At 55.1% G+C, this 20,199-nt stretch overlaps 1 protein-coding gene across 9 annotated transcripts in view; it reads right to left on the bottom strand.

Annotated features, from left to right (window-relative positions):
- Window positions 1-20,199, bottom strand: part of SHANK2 (SH3 and multiple ankyrin repeat domains 2) — a 566,663-nt gene that overhangs the window by 418,224 nt on the left and 128,240 nt on the right. For all 9 annotated transcript variants that reach the window (XM_086383908.1, XM_086383906.1, XM_086383907.1 and 6 more), the window contains 2 exons: window positions 16,679-16,830; window positions 15,617-15,784 (listed from right to left, as the gene is read on the bottom strand). In XM_086383908.1, coding sequence (XP_086240034.1) covers window positions 15,617-15,784; window positions 16,679-16,830 — 320 coding nt within the window. The remainder of the gene's footprint in view (window positions 1-15,616; window positions 15,785-16,678; window positions 16,831-20,199) is intronic.

Below are 20,199 nucleotides of genomic sequence, written 5' to 3'. Positions count from 1 at the left end.
ACAGCCCACTCCCGCATCTGCACCAGGCCCCCTAGGACAGACCCCAGGGTGGGGAACAGGAGAGGGGCTCGTGACAGGACTGAGGATTGTGTTCAGCTGTTCAACAGAGGGGTGGGTCTGCGTAGGGGCCACCCATTCCTTTCATTTGGACCTACAACCCGCTGAGACTTTAACATGAACCCACCCTGAAGGGGCTCAAGAGGCAGGGGAGGTGGCCCCACAGCGTGATTTACCCTTTTCTGAGCCCTTCTAGGGCTGACGTAAATCCTTCTAGGGATTTATGAGCCAACAGGGTTCTGGGCTCCACCAGATCTGGCTTGGTTTTCCAGAACTTTCACTCTGAGCCTATGTCTTCACGTGCCAACAGAAACCCTGCTCCTCGAGGGGTTCTCATGAGTCACGTGAATACGGGGCCTGAAAAGACCCCCAGTGATGCTCAGGGACGGGCCAGCCCCCCACCCCCCACAGCAAGCAGGGAGACCTGGCATTGAGACTGCGTAGGGGCAGGGGCCGTTCAGCTCCAGCAGGGGGTCCAGAGGCTGGGGGTGGGTCTCCTGACCCTGGGCAGCAGGTCCTATCCGACTAACCCCACCCCATCCACCAGCACCGCCTGCGCACCCAGCAGCGCACAGTGCCGAGGTGGTGAGACCCACTGTCCCTGTGTTGGGGTGAAAATGCAGACAGAGATACGAGAGGCTAAGGAACAGGGTCCTGACCCAGGACTGAGCACACAGAGGGCGGGGAGCGCCTGGCACAGAGCAGACAGCTGGCCCGGCCAGGACGGGCAGCCGCGGTGGGTTGGGGTTGGGCTGGCGCGCAGCTCGTCAGCCCTGCCTTTCTGGTAACTGAGACAGACTGAGCGGAACCTCCACCTCTGTGCTGTGCAAGAGAGAGCGCCGAACCCCACCAATTAACAGAGGAGGGAGGACGGGAGGACGGGGGTCAGTAATCAGATGACCTTAAAAACCCTGAGAAACACCCCACCAATTAACAGAGGAGGGAGGACGGGAGGATGGGGGTCAGTAATCGGATGACCTTAAAAACCCTGAGAAACACCCCTCCAATTAACAGAGGAGGGAGGACGGGAGGACGGGGGTCAGTAATCGGATGACCTTAAAAACCCTGAGAAACACCCCACCAATTAACAGAGGAGGGAGGACGGGAGGATGGGGGTCAGTAATCGGATGACCTTAAAAACCCTGAGAAACACCCCTCCAATTAACAGAGGAGGGAGGACGGGAGGACGGGGGTCAGTAATCGGATGACCTTAAAAACCCTGAGAAACACCCCACCAATTAACAGAGGAGGGAGGACGGGAGGATGGGGGTCAGTAATCGGATGACCTTAAAAACCCTGAGAAACACCCCACCAATTAACAGAGGAGAGAGGACGGGAGGATGGGGGTCAGTAATCGGATGACCTTAAAAACCCTGAGAAACACCCCACCAATTAACAGAGGAGAGAGGACGGGAGGACGGGGGTCAGTAATCGGATGACCTTAAAAACCCTGAGCAACACCCACGTCCAACCCCGGTGCTGCCGTTTAGAGTAGATCATCACCAGAGATAAGGTTGCTTCCACCTGCCTGCCCCACCTTCCCTTTTCAGGGCAACAGCGCCTGCCTCTTCCTCTGGGGCCCCGAGCCGGCTCCCAGAGGCCTGGGGGCCCGCCCCTCCCCACGCCTACAGCACACCCAGAACGTTCAAGCTTCTGGCCACGGGCGTGGGCTGGGGATGCCCAAGTGACTCTCGGGAGCCACGGAGCCGGAGGCTGAAACATTTGTCAGAACAACAGAGAAAATGGAGTTCTCGCTTTCCTCCAGGAGGGTCGGCAAAAAAAGCCACGGAAGCTCAGAGCTGCTGGGGCCACCAACGCAGGGGAAGGGAGAAGTGGGAGCTGAAGGCAGGAGAGAGGAAACAAGACACACACAGACACACACAGACACACACAGACACACACAGACACACACACACAATAGAGACACACACACACAGATACAGGCACAGAGAGACAGACACACACACACACAATAGAGACACACACACACACAGAGACAGGCACAGAGAGAGACACACACACACACACACAATAGACAGACCAACAATAGAGACAGACACACACAATAGAGACAGACAGATACACACACACAGAGACAGATACAGGCACAGAGAGACAGACACACACACACAGAGACAGGCACAGAGAGAGAGACACACACACACACACAATAGAGACACACACACACAGAGACAGGCACAGAGAGACAGACAGACAGACACACACACACAATAGAGACACACACACAGATACAGGCACAGAGAGACACACACACACACACACACAACAGACAGACCCACAATAGAGACAGACACACACACAGAGACAGATACAGGCACAGAGAGACACACACACACACACACAATAGAGACACACACAGAGACAGATACAGGCACAGAGAGACACACACACACAATAGACAGACACACAATAGAGACAGACACACACAGAGACACACACACAATAGAGACACACACACACAGAGACAGGCACAGAGAGACACACACACACACACACACAATAGAGACACACACACACAGAGACAGGCACAGAGAGACAGACAGACAGACACACACACACAATAGAGACACACACACACAGATACAGGCACAGAGAGAGAGAGACACACACACACACACACAACAGACAGACCCACAATAGAGACAGACACACACACACACACACACACACAGATACAGGCACAGAGAGACACACACACACAATAGAGAGACACACAATAGAGACAGACACACACAGAGACACACACACACACACAATGGAGACACACACACACAGATACAGGCACAGAGAGACACACACACACACACACAATAGAGACACACACACACAGAGACAGGCACAGAGAGACACACACACACACACACAATAGAGACACACACACAGAGACAGATACAGGCACAGAGAGACACACACACACAATAGACAGACACACAATAGAGACAGACACACACAGAGACACACACACACACACAATGGAGACACACACACACAGATACAGGCACAGAGAGACACACACACACACACACAATAGAGACACACACACAGAGACAGATACAGGCACAGAGAGAGACACACACACACACACAATAGAGACACACACACACAGAGACAGATACAGGCACAGAGAGACACACACACACACACAATAGAGACACACACACACACACAGATACAGGCACAGACAGACAGACAGACACACACACACACACAGAGACAGATACAGGCACAGAGAGACACACACACACACACACAATAGACAGACCCACAACAGAGACAGACACACACAACAGAGACAGACAGACACACACACACAGAGACAGATACAGGCACAGAGAGACACACGGACACAGAGACACAGAGACACACACACAGACATACAGAGACAGATACAGGCACACACACACACACACACACACACACACACAGACGTTGCCAAGGTAATGTCCTGTGAATCCCTCTCAGTGAAGACTCTGCCTGGGCTCTTCAGGATGTAAGCCTAGGTATAATTTTAATTTTCCCCTTATATCAGCTTGAGATTTTTGACCCTCAAATTGAAGGAGCCCTCGCCAAACCACTCTCTCCATAGGCCTTCCAGGAAGCAAGACTGGATTCGGCTTAACTATCCTATAGTCAGAAGCGAAGAGAGCTGCATTGGCATAAAAAATACATTTAACAATCACTGCACACCCACCCTCCCCCTTCCCGCGGTTAACCTGAAATGGTGAGATTTTATGTGACGTCATGGGATCGTGTCTCGCTCTCCTCAACCAAGGGTCACGACATGATCAACGCGAAGAGAGAAAACAGCGTCGCTGACTCTAAGGGCTTCCTTCCCACCCCTGTCTTTCTCAGAGCCCAGTGTCTGAAAACAAGCAAAACCAGAAAATTCAGACACATGCTGGAACAACAACAAACTCCCATAATCGCTTTTCTAAAGGATCATCTTTGCTCCTCTCTTCTCTTAAACCACTGGCTGTTATGTGACTTTGGCCACCTGATGTGAAAAACTGACTCATTTGAAAAGACCCTGATGCTGGGAAAGATTGAAGGCAGGAGGAGAAGGGGATGACACAGGACGAGACGGTTGGATGGCATCACCGACTCAATGGACGTGAGTGGACGTGAGTCTGAGTAAGCTCCAGGACTTGGTGATGAACAGGGAGGCCTGGCGTGCTGCGGTTCATGGAGTCGAAAAGAGTCGGACACGACTGAGCGACTGATCTGAACTGAACTGTTACACGACAGAAGCCATGTTTGCTGAAGAAGCAGCCTGGCGCGCGGGAAAGGGAGGAGGGAATCTGGGCAAGGCAGTGGCCAAAGAGGTGAGCAGACCGGCTGCAGTCAGTGTGGGAGGGTGGCAAGAAACAGGTGAATAAACGAAGGACAACGGGAGCAGGTTTCCCGGTGTCAAGAAGGGAGTCGGTGACACAGCGCAGGAGAAAACGAGAGGAAACTCCTCCGTGGCACTGGAGACGCTCCAGTATGAGCTTTCGGTCTCAGCAGAAAAGCAAGAGAGGGACCGTGTAGGCACTCCTGGACGTGAGTGCACACGCGCCCCTGACTCTGGCCACACATACGCACCGGGGTTTCTGGCTTTGGCAAAAGGCTGGATGAGGGTGGTGGTAACCTACACGGGGAAAATGAGAACTGAAGATCTGGAGAAACGATAAAACAAAATTCCTGTTTTGACCAAAGCAGGCTATCCCATGCTCATGAGACTCCTCCGTGGCGGTGCCACCTAGGTATTTGCATGTGCCAGTTTGGAGTTTCAAGGAGAGCCACAGTTGAGTCAAGTTATCCAAAGAATAGCAAGGAGAGATAAGAAAGCCTTCCTCAGCGATCAGTGCAAAGAAATGGAGGAAAAAAACAAAATGGGAAAGACTAGAGATCTCTTCAAGAAAATTAGAGATACCAAGGGAACATTTCATGCAAAGATGGGCTGGATAAAGGACAGAAATGGTATGGACCTAACAGAAGCAGAAGATATTAAGAAGAGGTGGCAAGAATACATAGAAGAACTGTACAAAAAAGATCTTCACAACCCAGATAATCACGATGGTGTGATCACTGACCTAGAGCCAGACATCCTGGAATGTGAAGTCAAGTGGGCCTTAGAAAGCATCACTACGAACAAAGCTAGTGGAGGTGATGGAATACCAGTTGAGCTATTCCAAATCCTGAAAGATGATGCTATGAAAGTCCTGCACTCAGTATACCAGCACATTTGGAAAACTCAGCAGTGGCCACAGGACTGGAAAAGGTCAGTTTTCATTCCAATCCCAAAGAAAGGCAATGCCAAAGAATGCTCAAACTACTGCACAATTACACTCATCGCACACACTAGTAAAGTAATGCTCCAAATTCTCCAAGCCAGGCTTCAGCAATACGTGAACCGTGAACTTCCTGATGTTCAAGCTGGTTTCAGAAAAGGCAGAGGAACCAGAGATCAAATTGCCAACATCCGCTGGATCATGGAAAAAGCAAGAGAGTTCCAGAAAAACATCTATTTCTGCTTTATTGACTATGCCAAAGCCTTTGACTCTGTGGATCACAATAAACTGTGGAAAATTCTGCAAGAGATGGGAATACCAGACCACCTGACCTGCCTCTTGAAAAGCCTATATGCAGGTCAGGAAACAACAGTTAGAACTGGACATGGAACAACGGACTGGTTCCAAATAGGAAAAGGAGTACATCAAGATAATATACCACCCTGCTTATTTAATTTATATGCAGAGTACATCATGAGAGACGCTGGGCTGGAAGATGCACAAGCTGGAATCAAGACTGCTGGGAGAAATATCAATAACCTCAGATATGCAGATGACACCACCCTTATGGCAGAAAGTGAAGAGGAACTCAAAAGCCTCTTGATGAAAGTGAAAAAGGAGAGTGAAAAAGTTGGCTTAAAGCTCAACATTCAGAAAACTAAGATCATGGCATCCGGTCCCATCACTTCATGGGAAATAGATGGAGAAACAGTGGAAATAGTGTCAGACTTTATTTTTGGGGTCTCCAAAATCACTGCAAATGGTGACTGCAGCCATGAAATTAAAAGACGCTTACTCCTTGGAAGGAAAGTTATGACCAACCTAGATAGCATATTCAAAAACAGAGACATTACTTTGCAAACAAAGGTCCGTCTAGTCAAGGCTATGGTTTTTCCAGGGGTCACGTATGGATGTGAGAGTTGGACTGTGAAGAAGGCTGAGCACCGAAGAATTGATGCTTTTGAACTGTGGTGTTGGAGAAGACTCTTGAGAGTCCCCTGGACTGCAAGGAGATCCAACCAGTCCATTCTGAAGGAGATCAGCCCTGGGTGTTCTTTGGAAGGAATGATGCTGAAGCTGAAACTCCAGTACTTTGGCCACCTCATGGGAAGAGTTGACTCATTGGAAAAGACTCTGATGCTGGGAGGGATTGGGGGCAGGAGGAGAAGGGGACGACGGAGGATGAGATGGCTGGATGGCGTCACTGACTCGATGGACAAGAGTCTGAGTGAACTCCGGGAGTTGGTGATGCACAGGGAGGCCTGGCGTGCTGCGATTCATGGGGTCGCAAAGAGTCGGACACGACTGAGCGACTGAACTGAACTGAATGGAATCTGTTGGCAAATGTGGACTGAAATCGTGTGAAATTGTCACTTTTAGTCAAAAATGGCTGAACGATGGTGGTGTCGCTGTTTCAGTCTAAGAGATGATATTTAAACCCACAGGTCTGAATGCAGTCGCTTAGGAAGAGCATTTACAGGGGAGAGAACAGGGGCAGAGCCTTGGGCACCCACCACTTAGAGGTGGGACAGAAGAGCAGGAGCTTTCCTGGCAGCTCAGCTGTAAAGAGCCCGCCTGCCAACACAGGAGATGCAGGTTCGGTCCAGTGTTCTTGTCTGGGAAATCCCATGGACAGAGGAGCCTGGTGGGTACAGTCCATGGGGTCGCAAAGAGTCAGACGTGACTGGGAGACTAAACAAGAACCCCCTCTGAGAGGGCCTGGAGTCAGTAACAGGCCGGGAGCACTGAGCGCACTTACTACCCAGACCTTGGGTTCTAAATACCACTCTGGACTCAAAAGAATCTGGACTCCTGACAGAGATGGGTGATTCGAGGGCTGAGGCCCGAAAAAACAGGATGAGCCTGGAAAACCTTGCTGAGCCGGAAGGAAAAAGGATGAGGATGGGTGCACAGGACACACGGGCCATCCTGAGGGGCTCCCTGGACCCGAAGCGGGATAACATCAACAGACCTCTTGAAAAACAGAAATCCACAAAACCACGTTACTATAAGTAAGTGAATAAATAAACAGGACGAGAAAGCTCCTTCTGATAACAGAAAGCCAACTAATTGTGAGCAATAAGGATGGGAGTAGGAAAATCTCCACTTAGCAGTTACTTACTTAATTCAGGCAAGAATACCATGCATGCTAAAACGAGCAGGTGAGAGGGAGATAGGGAAACGGGCTTTGTCAAATACTCCCTGACTGCAGAGCGAAGAGGAAACTGCAGTGGAGAGCCTGGCAGATTCCAGGTGAACAGGGGGCCAGAGTGGACATCACCAGCGATGGCAAATGGTCACCACTGCCCCCTGACCGGACCACCAGAAACACAGTTCCCCTCCATGCTGCTGCTGCTGCTGCTGCTAAGTCACGTCAGTCGTGTCCGACTCTGTGCGACCCCATAGACGGCAGCCCACCAGGCCCTGCCGTCCCTGGGATTCTCCAGGCAAGAACACTGGAGTGGGTTGCCATTTCTTTCTCCAATGAGTGAAAGTGAAAAGTGAAAGCGAAGTCGCTCAGTTGTGTCGGACTCTTAGCAACCCCATGGACTGCAGCCCACCAGGCTCCTCCATCCATGGGATTTTCCAGGCAAGAGTACTGGAGTGGGGTGCCACTGCCTTCTCCGTCCCTTCCGTGATTTTCCTGCACAAATGCGCATCATGCATCTTATCACCAGGAAACACTGAGCAAACGCACACCAGGCGACAGGCTCCACACGCCCACCCTGTAACCTTCAGGAGAGGCCCCTGAGAGAACCAAGGGAACATGATGAACTCTGGCAGGCAGAAGGGTTTGTGCGGGGTCCAAGACCGGATCTTTTCACTGTGCATGCCAAGTCACTTCTGTCGTGTCTGACTCTTCGTGACCCTGTGGACTGTAGCCCTCCAGGCTCCTCTGTCCATGGGATTCTCCAGGCAAGAATACTGGAGAGGGTTGCCATGCCCTCCTCCAGGGGATCTTCCCGACCCAGGGATTAACCCACATCTCTTAAGTCTCTTTCATCGGCAAGCATGTTCTTTACCACGAGCACAGTCTGGGAAGCCCCACATCCTTTTACTATATTGGTCATTACTGGGACAATGGGAAAAACTCAAATGTGGTCTCTGCGTACATAGAATTCTCTGTATTTGCTTCTGCAAGTCCTCTTTAAGTTTGAAATTAAAATATTCACTCAGTTTTTAAAAAAGAGCAATTAGTACTTGTTTGACAAAAACATCTCAAAGCTATTAGAAATGTGTCTTCCCCCAAGATAAGTCGTGCTAACTCTTTGTCCTTTATTTGAAAAGGGTGTTGTACTTTCTGGCCACTGGGAGACAGATTAAAAGGGTTGACAGAGGTCAGAAAGTAACTAGAATGTAAAACAGCACCCCCTACACTCATGTAGTGTAACCATTTTCTTCTGAGACGCTTTTTGGAAAACGCATGTGTCTGGGGCTCCATCCCACAACCACTTCCTGCAAATCTCCGGGGCAGGTGCATTTGGAGGAGACTCCCCACAGAATCTGGGATCTGGGATTCCCTCACCTATGCTGAGCGCCCCCCTTCCCCCATCACTAGCCAAACCCATGAATCGTGTAAATGAGGAAAAAAAGACTGCTCCTTCCTCCAGGCGCTGCACTGCCACCTGCTGGACACCTGCTGTGGTACAGCTACAAGCCTAAATTTACAGCAAGAGGAACAGCGCCCCCCGGGGTTGTGCAGGGCAACCAGAGCAATGCAGAGCTGACTGCATTGCAAACGCTTCTGCTTGGTTCTGTGCCTCAAGCAACCTAAGTCCACACCACACTCAGGCATTTCTCCTACAGCACGTGCTTTATCAGACAAGCTGGAGATGTGACAGAACAGTCAGCATGCAACACCACAGACAGACCCAGAACACACCCTGCTGTGAGTGCCGTCAGGGAGCATCCAGGGGGCCTGTCCCATCACTGTGGGGTCAGGGGAGCACCAAGGACTTGGAGCCCAGGTCTGAGGGCGAGCAGGTGTCAGCCCAGTGAAGAAGAGGGACGGGAGGGCGTAGTGGCCCGAAATTGTAATTCCCTTAGGGCAAAAGCTTCTCATTTGAAAATGATAAATAATAAACAGCGACCAATAGCAAATTAAGACCGAATGGTAAACATCCTTAAGAAAATTGTTGCAGGAAATCAAATGAGATCTGTGTGAAGGCCTGTGAGCAAATGGGTTAGGTGCTCTCTGTCAAGTATCATTCCTCAGAGACAAAACCAGACAGGGCCAGAGGACACGGTGAGGATGAGCTTGGGGGCGTGGCCAGATGATGATGGGAAAGTGGGGGCGTGGCCAGGTGATAATATGATGGGGGCGTGGCCAGATAATGATGGTGATGGGGGCGTGTTCAGATGATAATAATGGTGATGGGGCGTGGCCAGGTGATAATGATGAGATGATGGGGGCGTGGCCAGCACTTACTGAGCACTTACTAGATGCCAGGCACTATGGGAAGTGTGTCATTTTACCGTCTCAAGAGCTCCATGAATTGTTACTGAGCCAACTTCAGAGATTTAGTAAAGAAGTTCAGAGAGGCTAAACCACTTGCTCAGGTGGCCCAGGCCATGCTGAGGGCGGTCTGCAATCCCAGCCCAGAATAAACTGTACTGACAGCTCAAGGAAGAAATCTCACATCTCCCAAATAGAATCAGACAGAATTAGGGGAGGAAGAGAGTGAGATGCCCCACGTGGGCCAGTCCTGTGGGCACAGCTGCTCATGAAGGTGTGTATTAACACGAGACTCCTTCACCAAGCAGCTGCCCTCTCGCTGGGCCCTCAGCTCACCAGTAACACATTCTCGAGTCCTGAGATAGCCAACCAACCCCCCGTCACTCAGGTCAGAGCAAGATGCCTGGCATTGCGCTGGTGGACGTGAAAGTATCAATACTTAGCAAATAAAACTGCACTGAAGTTTGGACTTCCCTGGTGGCTCAGATGGTAAGGAATCCACCTGCAAGGCAGGAGACCCAGGTTTGACCCCTGGGTCGGGAAGATCCCTTGGAGAGGCAATGGCAACCCACTCCAGTATTCTTGCCTGGAGAATTCCATGGACAGAGGAGCCTGGTGGGCTACAGTCCACACGGTTGCAAAGAATCGGACACAACCGAGCAACTAACACAAGACTGCACTGAAGCCCCCTAATCCAACCTACCAATTGCCTAGGCTGTGGGAATGTACTGGGGTGGTTTTTACTTCTTTATGACTCTTCATATTTTCAAAGAATTCTACGTTGAGCAGGTCCTTCTTCAGTAATGAAAAAGATTAGACTAACGTGAACCAAGTTTAAAGGTTTGCAGACATGTCAAAAACGTGTGCTCTTCCAAAATCAGCCTGCAGGGGGCGTGTGTTCCCAGTCGCGAGGCCTGGGGGCTGGCTGTGAAGGCCTCACTTTGCAGGTAAACGTCAGCCTCCGGTCACACAGGCAACCGAGCGGCCGGTAATACCTGGGAGCAGGCGGAAAGGAGCTGTCGGGTGCTACGCAGAGGGGACTGTAGACCCCAGAACCCCGCGGTACTTCTCCAAGAATCTGGGCGATGCCAACCCGCCTGCCCTCGACTTCCTTCTACCGCCAGGGCGCTGTCGCTGGAGGGGTGGCGTGCTCCGGGAGCCCTGGAGGCCGGACACAGCACCAGGCTTCCAGTGCGGGGCGCGCTGGGAACCTCAGGCAGGTCACCCACCCTCTCTGGGCCTGGCTAACTCGGAGCCCAGCAGGGGTCTGCCAGGGTTGCGGGAGGGGTGTGAAAAGGTGGGGAGGACAGCGTTTGCTGGGTGAACGGGCCCTCCCTGACCGAGGATGATAATCGGGGAGGGAGGGCCGCACTGCGCTGAGTTCCTTGCTCAAGCACCCTGCGCAACCCCTGCTGAAGGTCACAGCTCCGCGGAAGGCCAGCAGCTCCAATAAAGCAGGTGCTTCCGCAGGACTCGAGTGGAAAAGAAAGCCGCCACCGGAAGATGGTGTAGGGACCCTGCCGGATGACGTGGGAGCAGGATGTGACGGCCGGGGTTGATGCCTCCGCCTTCCAAACGCACTGCTGGGGGCAGGGCTGCAAACCCCCGAGGCTGGGTGGCCTCTGGTGCCAGATGCTCGGAATCCATGCAGGGGCTCTCAGGGGCCACAAGTATGCGAGGCAGCACCACAGAAGTGAACCTCCACGCCCCCAACCTACACAGTCACCCTCCCTCCAGCGGGGGCAGCCCTCCCAGGAGACAAGCGAGCTTGCCACAAAAGGCATCGGGCTCAGGGTGAGGCCGCCCCAGCCAGGGATGGGGTGGGAAGGGAGAGGGAGGCAGGACGCGGAGCCAGCCTGTGGCCGGATCCCAGCTGAGTGCCCTCTGCAGTTCCAGGTGTCTGATGCTCTGGCATCAGGCGTCTTGCGGGCACTGGAGGGGCTGCCCTGCCAGGGAGAGCTGATTCCTAGAAATGGACAAGGATGTAGCCAGGAGCACAAATGCACAGCCGCCGTGCAGAGTCCTCACCGGCCCTCCTCCATGGGGCGCTCACACTAGGGGCCCCTCACCCTGCCCTAACCACCCAGGGAGGGTCCCAGACAGCTGGGGCAGCTCTTGCGCCCCAGGGCCACTGGGGTCCCTCAGCCTGCTCGTCCGGCCTCACCCGTTCCTTCCCTTGAAAACCACAGTAAAGGCTCTGTTCACAGGCCCCCCCTGCCCTCCCTGCATGGTGGTGCCTGGCAGGCTGTGTCCCTCCTCTAAGGTCTGTGAGTGATAACCATCTTTCACGGGCAGCCATGTCCCGATGGGCTGGCCTCACCAGACCTGAACAGGAAAAAGTTACACTTTAATGGGAGCAGGGGAGAAACGCAGCTTGAGAAGCAGATGCCCACCCAGCACATGGACATAGAGGGTCCCTGGGGAGTCTTCCAAAACACGCCGATAAAACTCCATCTGTGCCAGTGAAGGCCTGAGGTCTGTCCCACCACCCAGGGCACTGGCCCTGCCACCCCGGGGACACAGACTCCGCCCCAGTGTCGTGACCACTCGGGGCAAACGCACTCCCCCTGCATCCCTCGCTAATCCCACACTTAAGGATGTTATATTCTGAATGCACATTTGTGGAGTTCAAAAAGAAAACTCTGCTAAACAACTGAAATAATGATGTGTAAAGGGTGAGTAAATCCTGGGAGAAAAAGCACGCAGGTGTTTTCCGGTAGGACGTTCTGGTTCCCAGGTCGTATGTGCATTTGGCCCCTGTCACATCCTGGGGCAGCTCAGGCGACAAAGGAAAACTGTTCTGCGGATGCTCCTGTGATGGGTGGGCTGCTCTCGGATGCGTCACTGAAAGGAGCATCATGCGTGGGGCTGACTTTGCCCAGTTCCTCCTTTGGGTGGGCCAGGGGGCCGGGCTGGGGGCTGGGCCTGAGGGGGTGCTGAACTCGGGGGGCACCCCACTTGACCCTGTATCCTCGGACTCACAGCTCAGCCAGGTGTCCTGGGCCAGCGGCTGTTCCGAGGCCCTAAGGGTCGCAAGGAGGATGGGGCACTCTGTCCTTGGTGACGGTGCCCCACCACCCGGCCCTGCACCTCCTCCTTCCTCGCAGGTCACCCAGGGGTGGAATGGCCCCCAGGGCTGCCCTGCCAACAGGGCTGGGACCCCACTGGGAGCTGCTGGCAGAGCCTGAAACTGTCCCCTTTCACATCTTCAGCAAAGTCCACGTGTGATGATGACAGGCTTGGTCTTTTAATGGTCAGCAGGAAGCTGAGGGGCTTCCCCAGTGAAGCAGCAGTAAAGAATCCGCCTGCCAATCCAGAAGATGCAGGAGACGCAGGTTCAAGTCCTGGGTCAGGAAGATCCCCTACAGAAGGACATGGCAACCCTTTCCAGTGTTCCTGCCTGGAAAATGTGATGGAAAGAGGAACCTGGCGGGCTACAGTCCACGGGGGTCACAAAGAGTCGGACATGACTGAGCACGCACACACACATGAAGGTGAGGGCCGAGGGCAGCTACGAGCCGAGATGAGCAGACAGACAGAGCGCCGCCCGCGTCTGGGGGACTGCTGGCCTGCCCCAGCCTGGTCACGGCAGGAACTCTCCCAGGTAGATGTGAAGCACAGCCGGGCAGACTTGTGTGTGCGAGTGAGCATGTGTGGATCTGTGATCTTTGTTCACATCTATCTGTCTCACCGGCCCCGCCACATGGCCGTAAGACCCACAGGATGGGGCATTACTATTCACCACTGGGCTCAGTGTCCAGGACACTGAGCAGGCCTGGCAGGTACGACACAGGAGGTGACACCCATGCCGGGGTGGGGGGTGGTCTGCGGTGTGGCTGGAAAGCCAGGGCCCTGGGCTCAGGGGCTCACGGTGGCTGCCTGGCACCCAAACACCACGGCCCGGGAGTGGTTACGGAAAACTCCGATTCCATGACACTCAGCGTCTACGTCCCGAGCGCGTCGGGGTCTCCAGCATCTGTCTGCTTCACTGAGTTAAAGGAGGCAGACCCCCGGAGCACGATCCTCTCCTAGGGGGCCAGACATCCCGCAATCGGCAAAGCCCCCAGCCAAGGCCACCGGAGCCTCCGCCTGCCCCTCAGCTCCGCCCATCGCCCCCCGGCCTCCCAGGCCCCTCTCTCCCCCATAACTGACCCTCTGGCCATCAAGAGACACCCGTGCCTCGTCCAGGGGCAAGCGGGTCACAGGACAGGACCCACGGCTCCCCTGAGAACGCGGTGTTTTCACAGGACGAATCCAAACCCAAAAGAGACAGCAGCTCAGAAGGCGGTGTCTGCTGAGGGGGATCTCGGATGCGGTCTTCCCTCCCTCCTGCTACCCGCCCCCACCTCCCAGGGGATGTGACCCCAGCATCCCTGAGGCCCTCGGCGAGAGGCCCACATCCGTACTTCACCTCCTCCAGGCCCGGGAAGCCTCCAGCACACGGGTGCCTGAGGGCAGCCCACCCCACCTGCCCAGGCCTGCCGCGCCCACTGGGAGCTCTAGTGCCAGGACTATAACCTCCAGCCCGAAGGCCAGGTGCCCAGTGACAACACTGCCAGGGGAGGGGTGACTCCTCCCGGAACCTTCCACGGTGAAGCCCTGGAGACCCGGAGTCGGTCACTGGCGAGGTCCATGCTGGGTCCTCCCTCCCCTATCCCTCATGTCCCCTGAGCAGCTCAGCCCCCTCCCGCCCCCGCCCAGAAAAATGCCATCCACAGCCCAGCGTTACTGCGGACAATCGTGGCCCTCGGCTCCTACGGACTCTGCAAACACAGCAACGCGGGTTTTGGGGTTGTTCTCAGCCTTGCTGGGGGAGCTGGGGGGCCCAGGTCATGACATTCCCGGCAGAAGCAACTGCTTCGGCCAAGAGGGCAAAGAAGGAAGGCGGGACCTTTCTGGAAAACATTGGGTCTTGCCCGCGTTCCATCCTTTCTACTGCCTGAGGGTGTGGGAGGCCCTACTGAGCCCACTTCACAGATGAGCAAACGGAGGCCTGGTGAGCAGGGTTGCAGAGGCCCACCACCCCCGACTCACACCACAGAAGGGAACCGGGTGCTCCTCCAGACTGCACGGACACACCAGAACTGAACGCTAGGCACGCCAGGCTGGGGTGGGCCCACCTCGGCACCTCCGCACCCCTCCGCCCGCAGTGGGTGGGTGCGTCAACCTGCTGAGATGAGCAGGTGTGTAAGGCGAGGGTGTCGAAGGGAAAGGCAGGTAGCCTGAGAAGCAGCGAAAGTCACTGCAATGTAAAGGCCGAGTGTGAGAACATCAGAGCCTCTTCCCTGACCTCCTGGCTGGATATCCCTATCCCTCTCTCCCAAACCCCCTCCATCTGCAGGGAAGCCCTCACTTCCACCCCTGCGCCACTGGGCTCTGACTGGCTGGTTCTGGAGGGACTCAGCCAATGGGGGGGTGGGAGGACGGAGCAGCAGGTACCTCTTCTACGTATCCTCCGTGACTCTGCCCAGGTCTCGGCGCCCTCCCCCGCGGGCGAACACAGTCTCCTCTCCGTGCCCTCTGTCCACTATAGACGACTCATCGGAGCCACGAGGTGGATTCTGTTTCTGCCACGACCGCAGCCGACACTCCCCCAGCCCCGCTACTGCAGGGGGATCTCGGAAATGTGTGCCTCGTGCAAGGACATGGGGCCCTTTGCCGGGTCACCCACACTCAGAAAGCCCCTGGTCCCAGGCTCTGTAGGGAGCCCAGGCTGGGGGGCACCCGGAGCTCCCATGGCTCCTATGGAGGGGCGCTCGCCCAGCACCCTACCCCCGCCCACCGGCTGGCAGGTGAGGGCAGCCCCGCACACCTGGTGGATTTCGTGCCAGCCGTTCTCGTCTTTGCAGCTCACGGCCGCGTGCTCGTGGAGCAGCAGCTCACAGCAGCAGGGGTCGCCCCCGACCACCGCCGTATGATACAGTGGGGTCAGGCCGTAGCTGTCCTTATAATCTGGGGATGCGCCAAGCTCCAAGAGGGTCTGAAAAAAAACAAAACACACCAAACGTGAGGTCACTGGTCTCATGGCCCCTTCTACAGGAGGGAATCAATCAAGAAGGAAGAGGAGGATCATGCTCCCCACTCCCAGGCCAAGGTGACCATTAGCCCCAGGTTCCTGTACTTTTCCTGGCCTCGTGGAACTGAAACAGCATCTGGTGCCAGGCACACGCACAGGCTTACACACCCGGGGGATGGAGGCTCTCTGCACAGGTGACCCTCGGGCACTACCTGCTGCCCGGCTGACCCCTGTGGACCAGTGGAGAGTAAGGGGGGAGATGACATTTGCAGGAAAGAGTTGTACCATTGAACCTAAAGGTACAGTGTAAACCATCTCTGTGTGCATCCTGCAGGGGGCGAAACGAGCCAGAGTCGTCATAAACACTTGATTTCCAAGGAAGCCAGCTGAACAAGGGCAGCCCCTATGAAGTTAAGGAATCTGCTTTATAGAAGAGCACCATGTGTGGGTCTTCCGCCCCCAGCAGTGGGTCCCCTCCCCTCCTCGTCCTGACAGAGAGAGGGCTGGGGGCCTGAGCCCCGCTGTCCTGCGCTCCACGGCATGGCACAGAGCCTGGGCTGGTAGAGCGTGCCTGAATAACCGTGTGGGGAGTGAGATGGGGCTGAGGCCCACCCCCTGCCCCCACCAGCATCGGCTCCCCCTTTCTATGGAGGGAGGTGGGTTTGAGCTGAAAATATAAGCCCTTCAGCTGAAACAAGGGAAAGATCACTTTTTGTGATCAGCTTGCACTTCCAAGCTCCAGTGGGAACACAACTTTGGGGTTACCCTGGGGTGGCTATTGTGGGACAGGAAGGGGTTCAGGGCAGACACAGGGGGTCAGGCAAGGGGCGGCCCCGTGTGAGATGGGCCCTGAGTTACCTTCAGGGCCAGCAGGTTCCTGGTGCGGGCGGCTTTGTGCAAGGCTGTCATCCCATCCTTGGCACGGAAGTCTAGGTGGGCTCCGCCGTTCCGGAGGGCCTTGATAATCTCCTCGGGGTCGTCCAGCTGAGCGGCCAAGGTCAGGGGAGTCTCTAGGGGCCCGAACACACATGCGTTAGAACCAGCCAGGTCAGATCATCCCCACGGCCAAGTTCAAACATCCCAAAGAGCTCGACAAACTGACTCCCCCAGAGTAACATGGCCCCCACCCACCTGCCGACCCCAACCATCTACACAGTTCCAGCCTGGCTCTGGCAACCCTAGAGATGATGGCGGGGACTCTCGGGGTCACGTGCAAACCAAAACGGGAGGAGAGGCAACATTCAACGTCGTGGCTTCGTGGGCCCTGAGCCTGAGAAGCGGCCTCTGCCGCCTCTGCCCTCGGCACAGAGAATCCCACAGCCCCAGCCGACGCTTCCCTACAGGAGGAACCATAGGTCAGGTAGGGCTGCAGGTGAAAATGCAAAGGAAGGGACTTCCCTGCAGTCCAGTGGGTAAGACTCCACACTCCCACTGCTGGAGTCGCGGGTGCAGTCATTGGTCGGGGAACGAAGATCCCACGTGAGGCAGGGTGCCGCCAGAAAGTAAAAAACACATCAGTAAAAACAAAATTAAAAGACTGGAAAGGCAGACGCCCGCCCTTCTCATGTCAGTTTCACAACTTCTACAGGCACCTTGGGAGATGCCAGGGGTTGAGCTCAAGGGAAACAAACGTGGGTTAAGACACAAGCTCGTGCCCCCCAGGGGTCTCCACTGAGCCAGCACAGAGACCCCGACCGTCATCGTGATGGGAGGGGACCAACGCAAACAAGGACCAATCTACAAAGCCCGGGGACAGAAGGCTGAAGTCCGCCTGCGTGGGGACAAGGGTCAGGAAGGGGCCCCACACTGGGCAGGTGGGCCAGTCTGCGGGGGCTGTGGCTGAGGACGAGTCTCTGTCATCAGACGGCTCTGCTCAGCGTCCCTCGAGTTCCTGCCATCACCCCTGTCGAGCGGACTGCATGACTCTGATGTGGCTAATTTGAGAGGCTCTTAACTTACAGTAAAGGGCAAAGAGTAATATGACAACACGCAGGTTCCCCTGAAACACTGATAGCTAATAATGAGTCGTTCTAGCCTCGAGCAAGTTTGGAGAGTAAGAGAAGTGGGTTATCACCCAGAGGCAGAATTCCCTTCGGACCGCCTGTCACCGTCACAGCACCCTGAGAAAATGCAACTTCATCACAAATTCAGATTGATGACTCCCTTCTATTTGTAATTCCGACATTGATCTATCCACAAATGGGCTTTGTTTGGGGGGCTTTTAAAATGCACTGCTGGAATCCCTCTGTGCCTTGATTTTTCGTGGTGAGACCCATGGGTTTAACCTCCTCCTTGTAACTTGTCTGCAGCAGGTAGACACACCCCAGAGTGCGTGAACACACAACTTATGTGTTGTCTTCCGAGGGAAATGGTATGACGCTCACAAATGCCACAGATGCATCCTTGCTGTAAATCTACCAGAGGCACCCTCACAAGCAGAGATATTTAAACGAAGGAGTTTTCTAGGACAACTAAAGGACCGTGGAGACAGTGAGAACATTCCCTACACAAAAAACATCAGCAAGGAAAGAAAGTCAGGACTTGGAAAGGGTGTTGGGGATGCACACCGGCTGGGATCAGGGGCAGCGGTGTGGATACAGGGCCGACAGGCAGAGAGAAAGAGACTCAGAGAGAGACCCCCAGCCACCCGAGACGGGAGAGGAAGGCCCAGGCCCTCACTGCCTCACCCCAGCCACGCCCGAGGGTCTGCCTTCCTGGCAGAGAAAGGACGCTGCAGGAGGGTGTGGGTGACCCGGGAAGGGCGTAAGGATGGGGTCGTCAGGAGCCGCCGGCAGCCACCCTCCAAAGTCAAGCCTCTTACAGCAGCTCCTCGTGTATGATGTGAGTGCACATCTATGCTGACGGAGCCCAGGGCAAGGTCAACCTTCCAATCGGCTCGGGTTTTCCTTTCTTGTTGACGGTCTGCACTTGGCCGACGCCAAAGCCAGGCGGTCCAAAGGAGAAAGTTTTTGTTTCTGCGACACTGTTTTCACAGCTGACAACCTCAATGTCGCTTTACCCGGAGAACACTGTCTAAGAGGGAGGTGCTGGTAAATGGTGACGTTCCACATTACAGAGCCCTCTGGCCCGGCCGCCCCCGGGGGCCAGCGCTGGGCACGCAGGCAGGTGGAGGGGAGCAGACACCCCGTCAGGGGCTGCGTGCCTCCTGCACGAGACGGGACCTCAGCCCTTGGATGCCTTTCAGGGACACTGAGTGACACGTGGCCGTGTCCTAAGAATTTCAGAGGCCCTTCCTCACCAACTGACACCGTAGACTCGGCATGCTCAGACCCAGCCAGGACCCGCCCTGGCGAGGTCAGGAGAGCCCCCAGCTTAGACTCCCTTTCCGGAAGGGGGCGTCCAGTGAGACCCCACGAGGGTGGATGGGAGCAGCAAGTAGGTGCTCGTCAACCAGCCCACTCGTGTAGCCCTTACAGGACTGCGCTACCAACGGAGTAACACGCATGCGGCCCTTACATGACTGCACTATAACCGGGTATTGTGATCCCGCCTCCAGCACGCTTGGGAACGGCAATCAACTGGCACCCTAGTTTAAAATATTTCTGCTTTGGCGTTTTGAAATTTTCTAAGTTTTAAAAAATGCACCGGAACCTCCATGAATACAACCTCCCAGGGGACCAGTCTCTCTCATCTTTGGAGGTGACTTTGAAGACAGCATCCCCTCTAAACCCACAAACTGCCTGACGGGATTCTGGCTCCAGGAATGACCGGGACGCGCTTTGAAAGGCAGGTTCTCGGCCGTAAGCATGGGAGGCGCCCACAAGCCCAGGAGGAGGACACCAACTACAGGCCTTCTGGTCCGTCTGGAGGTGGGGTGAGGCCCGGCAGGTGGAAGGCAGGCGGCAGGACGCTGTGCAGGCACAGGACAGCTGCCAACCCCTGCAGCTGGGAGTGTGTGCCACCCCCGGTTCAGGGGGCACAGCCAGGACCTCAGAAGGATGGGAGCCTGGAGAGAACCTCCCACAGGGGCAGCGCTGCCCAGCTCTGCTCCCCAAAAGCCTGGGCAGCCTCCAGCGTGTGTCCCAAACCTTCCGGGCCTCAGTTTCCACACCTGTGTTACTGCTGTTTGGTCACCAAGTCATGTCTGAATCTTGGCCATCCCAAGGACTGTAGCCCACCAGGGTCCTTTGTCAATGGGATTTCCCAGGCCAGAATGCTGGAATGGGTTGCCATTTCCTCCTCCAGGGGATCTTCCTAACCCAGGGATCCTCGAACCTACATCTCCTGGTTGGCAGGCAGATTCTTTACCAGTGAGCCACCTGGGAAGCCCTCCTACACCGATATGACGGGAATCAAAGTAGGACCAGTACCTCGTGGGGCTCTAGGAGGATCAGAGGCCACATCTGATGCTAGGGCAG

This window comes from Bos grunniens, chromosome 29 (assembly GCF_055505025.1).
Source record: "Bos grunniens cultivar Pamir isolate PY7600 chromosome 29, Bosgru_T2T1.0, whole genome shotgun sequence".
In the NCBI taxonomy this organism is placed as follows: domain Eukaryota; kingdom Metazoa; phylum Chordata; class Mammalia; order Artiodactyla; family Bovidae; genus Bos; species Bos grunniens.
The sequence above is the reverse complement of the archived record's forward strand: the minus strand, read 5'-3'. Positions and strand labels throughout refer to the sequence as shown.